This window comes from Leopardus geoffroyi, chromosome D3, assembly GCF_018350155.1.
Source record: "Leopardus geoffroyi isolate Oge1 chromosome D3, O.geoffroyi_Oge1_pat1.0, whole genome shotgun sequence".
Lineage (NCBI taxonomy): Eukaryota > Metazoa > Chordata > Mammalia > Carnivora > Felidae > Leopardus > Leopardus geoffroyi.
This window is the reverse complement of record NC_059339.1, coordinates 43,245,656-43,255,036: the sequence shown is the minus strand read 5'-3', so window position 1 is coordinate 43,255,036 and position 9,381 is coordinate 43,245,656. Positions and strand designations below refer to the sequence as shown.

Below are 9,381 nucleotides of genomic sequence, written 5' to 3'. Positions count from 1 at the left end.
AGCACACAAAGGAGCAAAGCAGGCTCTAGAGGGAGGGCCCGCGACATCCAGTATGATGTTCACCATGAGATGCACACACCACCCACCAGGGTGCTGGGGCACAGGACTGCTGTCCCCAGATCTTCTCACCTGTCCTAGTTTTTAGCAGTAAAGCAAGAGATATGATAGAACAAGAATTCATGAGGTTGCTAGAAATCAGAAGGTTCCAGAGGTCTACTAAATCCTAGGCACTATGTTCAAGCCACAGGGCCTAATATTAGGTTCCAAGAAGGAACCTAATATTAGAATAAGGGTCAACACTTATGGGATGCTCACAGTGTGCAAGGCACTGTGCTAACCCAGCATCATATCTAATTCCACAACTTCATGCAGTTGGCCTATTATGATCCAAACTTCATAAGTGAGGAAACAGACTTCACAATTTTGGACACTAACGAACCCGAGGTCACACAGCTGGTGAGTAAACTCACACACCTGGTTCCAGTGCCCATACACCTAACCACTGCCCCCACAATGTCTCAGGAAAGATGAAAAGCAGCCATCAAACAGGAAAGATGACACCTGGCCTGCTGTCCTCATGGATTTGTCGTGAAGGAAAAATATGTTAAGTCCTTTAGAAAGATAAATGTGATACACAAATGTGAGCTGGATTTGCTATGATCATTTCTACACATGTTCTGGAATTCACCCCTCTTCCCACACTTCTCCCCTTCTCCTATGGAATTCTGATACACTTAGCCCTTCATTCAATGAAGAAAAGACATTCTTCATTCCTTCTACTCCACATCATTTTCATGAAGAAAAATTTAAGAAAACAAAACCTGGGATGCATTCATGTTGATCATATGACTAATCGGAAGGTTTCAGGAGACATTCTTGGATCAATTTATCACAAGTTCCAAAATTTATAAATTTATATTTATCCCTTATAATATGAAGTAATTCTCCTTCCTTTTCTGCTGACTACAATAAAGAATACTAGTGCCACGTGATATTTTGAAGAAAACAGTAACTGAGAAATATGTAGAAAGATATCATTATAGTATAGATCATACTCTATCTCTAGAAAGTAAAAATTTAACATACAGGTGCCTCATGTTTCAGAGAGTGAACTCTGCCAAACTGTAACTATAGTTATATCCCAAATTAATTAGCTCTGCATACTGAGTCCAAGAAATGCTGACCCTGAGAACCTGATTAAAACTTGTATATGCTTACTTCATTAACCTTTCGAAGTTTCTCCTCATTGAAGCCTCTGTTAGAGAAGCAAATGCATGGCAAACCTATGAGATTTAACTCTGCCTCTTCCCCAGACACCTGTCCAGAACTTTGGGAAAGGGGCTAACAAGTGTGACATAAAAAGAGGCTGAAGTGGGGTGCCTGGGTGGCTCAGTTGGTTGAGCATCTGACTTCGGCTGAGGTCATCATCTCCTGATTCATGAGTTTGAGCCCCGCATCAGGCTCGCTACTCTCAGCGTAGAGCCTGCATCAGATCCTCTGTCCCCCCACTCTGCCAGCCCCTCCCCCACTCGTTCTCTCTCTCTCTTTCAAAAATAAATAAAACATTAAAAAAAAAAAAAGAGCAACTGAAGAAAAACAGAAGACCTACTTAAAACCAAAATGCAATAATGAATCCCCAAATAGACAAAGGCTGGTTGTCCTAATATCATGCCACGCTAGATTACCAGAAAAGATCACCCATTTTGCACTTTATTATAATTTTGTACTGCATTTAAAAAAGCAAAATATTATGTAAACTGCTACGATTTCATGTAGCAAATGTTTCTGAATAACTGTATACAAATAACTTTGCAAACAAGCCACCAAATAACAATTGTTAGAACAGTGAGTGGCTCCTTTGCCCTGTGAATAACAAATCCCTGGTTCATGTGTGGTCTAAATTCAAGTTGTGATTTGCATAAATCACAACAGACCCTATATGTTACCCCACTCAGACCACTTGCTAAAACTCTTGCCACGCCTCTCTGCTCATGATCGCCAATATTGGTAAGTTTTTACCATGCCTCCTCTGAGTCATCAGTCTATGATTTCCACACATAATGTAACCACCACAAATTAAATATTTCAGCAACTTATCATTTTTGCGTGTTTTTCACCAAATCCCCATCCATCTAGCTAGTTACATAGCTAGTTACATAGTCATGAAATTTTAAAAAAATTTCTCTCAAGGTCACTCTTTTTAAAGGAAACATTTTCTCATGGCTCTTCTTATTTCTACTAACGTCCAAAGAAAGATCTGAAATCTATTGATTTCCAAAATAGGCAGGTCAACATTGATTTTGCCTTATTTTTACAAGTTTGATATTCCTCTTTATTTCTACCTTTTCATTTTTGTTTTGTTTTTCTTTCCTTTATAATTCCTGGGTTCATCTTTGCTCCTGCTACCACCTTCAGTGAACCCACCATGGCAGTGCAGAACAACACAGGGCACCAATCCCGAAACATGTAATGGGCAAAGAACAGCAGTGTGGAGGAGGGGAGAAAGTACTGAGCATCCCTGCCAATGTACGAATGGAGTGGCCATCGGCTTGATGCCAGTGCATTCCCATCATAAAGCCCGACTTTTTCACAGAAAGAAATGTAGAAGTGTATATCCAGAAGGAAAAATGTAAAGCAATGAGGGAGCCAGAGCAGCTGGGGACTGTTAACTTTAATCAAAATCCAGCCAGGAGACTTTTTTTTTTTTTTTTTTTAGTCAACAGGAAGTAGATTCATTCTCTTTCACATTCTCTCTCTCCCATTCTCCCTGCCCCACCAACACACACACACACACACACGCACACACACTCATTATTTTCTCCTCTATCCTTCTTCATTTCCTCTTGCCAAGGCACAGAAACACCCTGGACAGAAAAACCCCAGCTCCTCTGAACAGTCTTCAGAACTTTAAGTGTTCACTGCCAGTTCAAAACCAAATTGCAGAGCATGAGAAGCATGGTCAAAGAGAGACGAGCACTGTGTGCGGCAGTCTGGGAGGCAGAGGAGCGTGTTTTGGTTCCCTACGGCTGCTGTAATAGATTTCCACAAACGTGGTGGCTTAAAACAACACAAATCTCCTCTCTCACAGTTTGAGAGGCCAGAAGTGTGAAATCCACTCCAGTTGGCTGGAATCAAGATGTTGGCAGAGCCCTGCTCCCTCCAGAGGCTCTGACCAGAAAATCCATTTCCTTGCCTTTTTCAGCTCCTAGTGACCACCTGTATTCCTTGGCTCGTGGCCCCTTCCTCCACCTTCAGAGCACACCACCTTCTCCTGTCAGTCGTCAAATATCCCTCTCCCTCCTTCTCATAAGGACACTTTGATTGCATTTAGAGCCCACCTAGATAACCCGGGATAATCTCCCCATCTCAAGATCTTTAACTTAATCACATCTGCAAAGCAACTATTGCCAGACAAGGTAACATTCAAGTTCCAGGGATCAGGATGTGGATACCCCTGGGGGCTGCTATCCAGCCACCACAGGGCACTTGTGTCTGGCTGGGTGACTGGAGAAAGCCGCCTTCTCACTATACACTAGGTTATGAAAAAGGAGCCCTGAGGAAAAGAGGCAGAGATGTTTTCTCAATATCAACATAGAGAAATCACGTGTATTTTTGCTCCTGTCCTGTCACAGATTTACCTGTTTCATCAAGTTTTGCCTATTAAGCTGACTGGTTTATATTCAGCGAACCCTGTGAGCATCCCATCACTTTCCGTGCCTAGGCACGGCTTCTGCTCCATTACCATTACCCTTGGTGTTAGGAGAAATCGTCCACCTGTTACAGGGAAACTCAAAACTTCCAGTCAAACCTGGGCCTCGGAACCACACACATCCATGTGTGTTAAAGGTCCAGCAATGGCGCTATCACCGTATCTCGTATCAAGCACAGAGAAGAAGAGCTTGGTCGGCACTCACCAAACCGCTTGTAACCGAAGGACTGCACCTCCTCCTCCTCTGCAAAGTCGTCTGCAGGAAAAGCAAAGGCACAGTGTTAACCCTGGCAAGGCCCAGATGCACAGGGCCAACCTGGAATGCAGCTGCTGGGACCCCACCAGCTCCACCCTCCCCCACCTGCTCCACCCTCCCCCACCTCTCCACCCTCCCCCACCTGCTCCACCCTCCCCCACCTCTCCACCCTCCCTCACCAGCTCCACCTTCCCCCACCTCTCCACCCTCCCCCACCAGCTCCACCTCCCCCCACCTCTCCAACCTCCCCCACCTCTCCACCCTCCCCCACCAGCTCCACCCTCCCCCACCTCTCCACCCTCCCCCACCAGCTCCACCTTCCCCCACCTCTCCACCCTCCCCCACCAGCTCCACCCTCCCCCACCTCTCCACCCTCCCTCACCAGCTCCACCCTCCCCCATCTTCTCCACCCTCCCCCACCTGCTCCACCCTCCCCTTTGCCCACAACACGTGTCCTTCTGCTCCCAGAAAACATGCCACACTTTCTAAGAAAAGCTATGGGGTTCCTGCACTGGCTGTTCCCTCTGGCTGGAATGCTCTTTCTTCTGCTCTTGATGAGACTCCTACTAATCCAGGTCTCAGCTGAAGAGTGACACCTTTGAGATGCCTTTCCAGACCACAACCCAGACACTCCCTGTCACACCACCCTACTTTAATATTACTCTCTGACATCCTCCTCATTTATGTGTGTGTGTGTCATCTTGCATCCTGTGAGCAGAAACTTTTTCTGTTTTGTTTCACGAACGAATCACCTATGCCTAGAATGGTGCATGCCACAAAGCAGGGGCTAAATGAATTTTGTTGAATGATGACTGAATAACCAGCTGTCCAAAGGGTTATGTTATCATCACATAACTGAGTCTTAAGCCCTTCCTCTCAGATGCCAGGCTCTGGGGTCCTGTGTTTCACTAAATGTGACATCTCAGGAGCCCAGCATGGCTCCTGCAGTGACAAACAAACCCTTCCCACTCCCTTTCCATTGGATAACCAGGACCAACAGATGGTTTTCCAGTAAATACATTTCAAAAGACAGACTTGCTATGGGAATTCCTAAATGTAGGGCCCCTCTGGAACAAAAGAGATAGGTCAGCCAAGCTTTCTACCAAAAGATCTAAATCCAGACCCCCAAGACAGATGTGATGTGATTCCTTATCACACTGACAAAGAACCTACTTTACAGTTCTGCCAGGTGTGGGTCTAGTTTCTTGTGCACTTAAAGGATACTTCTGACAACAAGTAAAGTGTCAAGATGAGGCCTTTCCAGGGAGCCCTAACCAATTATTCTTGAGCTGGTCACCATTATTGCACCAGCATTCAGTAATCTCCATTATGCAGTTCAGTTCAAAAGCATTTATTTGGCACTTACTGTGGACCAGAGATTGCCAGGCAGTGGGGCTTCAGAAATGAGTGAACATAGTCCCTTCCCTGAAGAAGCTGACAAGTTTTCAAGAAAGAGAGTCAAGGAGGGGGAAAACAAAGCCTCTGAGATCATTTTTTTCAGGCCCCAAATGGAATGCAGGACCTGGATGTATCTGAACCTTGAACTGTTATAGAAAAACCCAAGAGGCATGGTATCTGTAATACAATGTGGTGGCCTCAGAGCACTAGTTTGTTGTGAAGTGCTATGAAAACACCAGTGAGAGAGCAATTACTTCCAGCAGAGAATGGAGAAGTGTGTATCTTTATTTTACCATTGTTTCCTTATTCAGAGAACAGGAAAGAAATCTTGCTTGGAATGCAGAAGGCCAGGTCTTCATAATTAAAGCAGTCTTCTTATGTCAAAGATTGAAGCTTTAGGGGTGCCTGCGTGGCTCAGTTGGTTAAGCATCCAACTTTGGCTCAGGTCAAGATCTCATGGTTCACGGGTTCGAGCACTGGGCTCTGTGCTGACAGCTTGGAGCCTGGAGCCTGCTTTGGATTCTATGCCTCCCTCTCTCTCTGCCCCTCCCCCGCTCACAATCTCTCTCCTTCTCTCTCTCAAAAATAAACATTAACATTTGTTTTAAAAAAAGATTAAAGCTTTAGTTCTTTCTACATGGAAGAACATGCTTACAACCAAGAGAACAGCACCTTTCTCAGTCACTCGGTGACTGGTTAGTTTCACAAATACCTATTAAGCTCCTCTGGGCCAGCTTTACTAAGTAATCCTATCATATTAATGGCTGAAAGGCTTGGTCTAGTCTCAGTTAAAGAGAAATCCTTATCTACTGCTTCTGCAGATAAATAAATCCATTCATTCATTTACTTATTTATTCACTCAATAAACATATGCTTATAGCCTAATGGGGTTGATGAGGCATGAAGACAGGTAATGGTGTCACCTAGATGTCAGCTTCCCCTGCCAGTTCTAGCCCCTCCTCCACCAGGCCACATCTGAGGAGTCTACTCACAGACTCCTCAGACATTGTGAAGCAAGGAGGCATCACTGAGGATCACACAGTGGAAACAAAAGAGCGGTTTATGCTGTACCTCTGATAGCAAACAGCTCACAATTTCCCGTTAGACATTTCTGTTCTCCTCCCAAAGCTTCTTTTCAGCAAGCCTACCATTAGTTTGTTTGTTTGTTTTCTTTTTCCTCTCTGATCTTTTTCCCATGCAGCATTTAGTCTGACTAACTCTTGTCTCCTTCCTGAAATTTCCCTGGGAACTTCAAATGTCTCATATTTTTGTTACTAAAACAGTTCAGCTCTGTCTCCAAATTAACATACTCAAACCTATTAGGGGTTCGAGAAAACAAAGGCCTTCCAGGTGACCCCTAATAGGGCTCAAGGAGGATCTCCTGCTTCTTGTCTTAAGCCTCATTCCAAAAAGATCAGGACCTCTTAACAGCGGCTACTAAAAGAATACAAACAACTATCTCATCCAACTCTACAACTAGACAGAAAATCATGAGACCTAAGGGGTACACGTCAAGTACCATAGATCACATCTCATGTGGATGATCCGGGAAGGTCTCATAGAGAGGCATCTTAAATGAGTCTTCTCAACGTTTTTTCTTTGGAGGAAAAAAGAGAATTTTGGAAACACTGTATAGTATGTTCCTTTCTTGGCGATTCACAAGGGTTTTTGAACCCTTATGAAAGAGGAAAAAGAACTTAACTTTGTTTTACTCGTGTTTTCAACAGTTGATCTTAGAATCCTCTTCTCGTATCCTTAAAAGCCAGGTGAAGTCAGTCAGGTAACACTTATCTGTTGTTCATTTGCATAGTTGGCTGGCCCCCAGAGCCCTCTGCCATGTTTCCCCAGCTGTGCAGCCAACAAACAGCCCATTCAAGCTAGTGGTAGAGCCAGGCATTTAGGGGATGGAAAAAGAGAAAAAGGCCAGGGCTGATGGCTCTGTGGCTGCGTGGGCAACCCACATCAGGCTACACGAGCCCCAGGAGAGAGGACAAGGTCAAGTGTTCTTAATGCCTAAATGCTTTATTTTTTAAGTTTATTTCTTTTGAGAGAAAGAGAGAGAGAGAGCATGAGCTGGGGAGGGGCAGAGTGGGGGGGGGGAGGAGGGGCGGAGAGAGAGAGAGAGAGAGAGAGAGAGAGAGAGAGAGAGAGAGAGAGAGAAAGAGAGAGAATCCCAAGCAGGCTCCATGCTGTCAGCACAGAGCCTGACAGGAGCTCTATCCCACGAACCTTGAGACCATGACCTGAGCCAAAATCAAGAGTCAGATGCTTAATCCACTGAGCCACCCAGGCACCCCTCTTTTTTTTTTTTATTTATTTTGAGAGACAGAAAGAGAAAGCAATACCTGAAGATTTTAGAGGGGAAAAGACTACAATTCAGCCCACAGTGGCAGACACACAGGTTTGAGGAAGATAAATAAGCCTGACATGATGTGCAACGTTGCATTCTATTCTCAAAACTTTTCCTCACGCTCTGTAGACCCAAGGGAAGTGCATTGTAGATTATCTTTACAGTACCGAGGGCCCCCAAAAGTGGTGTTCTTAAATAAGGATATTCTCCCTAGAGAATATCCAGTCACCTCAGCAACTTGCCACTTTCCAGAATCTGTCTCTGACACCACCTAAGCCACACATCTGTTGCACCCCTATGCAAGCAAGGATTTGGCTAAGATGAAAGGCCTCTAAGTTCTGGCATGGCCCTAACCTGATCCCTGCTTGTAACAGCAGTTTGTCTGCAGAGAGGACATAACCTTAACATAACAAAATAACAAAACAAGTTTAAAACAATGTGAGACTTATATCTATAGGCACATGCTTTTAGGCTTCCACAGCTGTATTTCCGCATGTTTGTTTCAATACCTATGGGCTACCCGGTCTTCAGTTTGCCTGTTTCAAAAAGTGATTTTTATTTGTTTTCTTTACTTTCCTTGGTATGTGGCACAGAGCCACACTCGCCAGAGGTTTCATGATAGAGAACACTGAAGAGAATTCTGTTGATGATTGACAGCTTTGAGTCCTGCTATTTCAGGGTACCATGGGTTCAAGTGAAGATGTTCCAATCAACTTAAGGACCAAGTGTGTGACACCCTACAGTTAGAATATACCTCTCCATTCCTTACACTCTCTTTAGGTCAGTGCGACAGCACTTTCCTCCGTCTATCCCACGTTTCAGTTGCTAGTTTTCAGGCCACCAGATAGAAAGCCATTTGAAAATAGGAAACTTGTTGCATTGTATGTACCCTCAGCAACCAGCACATTTATGGCACCTTATAGGTACTCAATAGTTGTTGAAACTCAGCAGATTAGAGTTATATATGTGTCTATCTCTACTACCAGTTGATGAATTCCTAAAGAAAAGAGATTGAATCTTACTCTTTTTAAATATTCACCACATTTGGGGAAGATAAAAGAACTAATATTTAGTTAATATCTTCCATATGTCAGATACTTCCTACTCATTATGTTTCTCTGTTTTACAGATGAGAAAACTAAGGCTCAGAGGAGTTACACAACTTGACCCCAGGTCTCACCGTTTGTGAGGAGTCAGACCAACACTAAGACCCAGAATCTGGCAGCAGTGGGGGGAGGAGGGCTCGAGTTCTACACCATGAGGACACCACAGTCCCAAGAAACTGAACCCTGTGCTAGCAGAAAAGCTAAGGTGCAATGCTTTATACCACAGAATGCTGAAAAGGCTGAGGAATTTGGGACACAGGTCACTCTTGAGGGAGAATCAATGTAAGGCTAAAATAGGAGGACTGGATGAACATATATTTAAGAAGCAGTTGCCTATAACCAAAAAGACAAATGGCAAATGTTGGCAAGGATGTGCAGAAATCAGAACTCTCATATGCTACCAGTGGACACGTAAAATGGTACAGCCACTTTGGAAAATGGTCTGGCACTTCTTCTAAGGGTTAGGCCACTTCACTTCTAGGCATACATGCAAGAGAAATGACAACACATGTCCACACAAAAACTTGTACGCAAATGTTTGTAGCAGTATTAGTCATAACAG

General features: G+C 44.2%; 1 protein-coding gene across 1 annotated transcript in view; it reads right to left on the bottom strand.

The window, feature by feature from the left end:
• Positions 1–9,381, bottom strand: part of COLEC12 (collectin subfamily member 12) — a 197,189-nt gene that overhangs the window by 173,052 nt on the left and 14,756 nt on the right. The window contains exon 2 of the mRNA XM_045457892.1: positions 3,915–3,965. Within this exon, the coding sequence (XP_045313848.1) occupies positions 3,915–3,965 (51 nt within the window). The remainder of the gene's footprint in view (positions 1–3,914; positions 3,966–9,381) is intronic.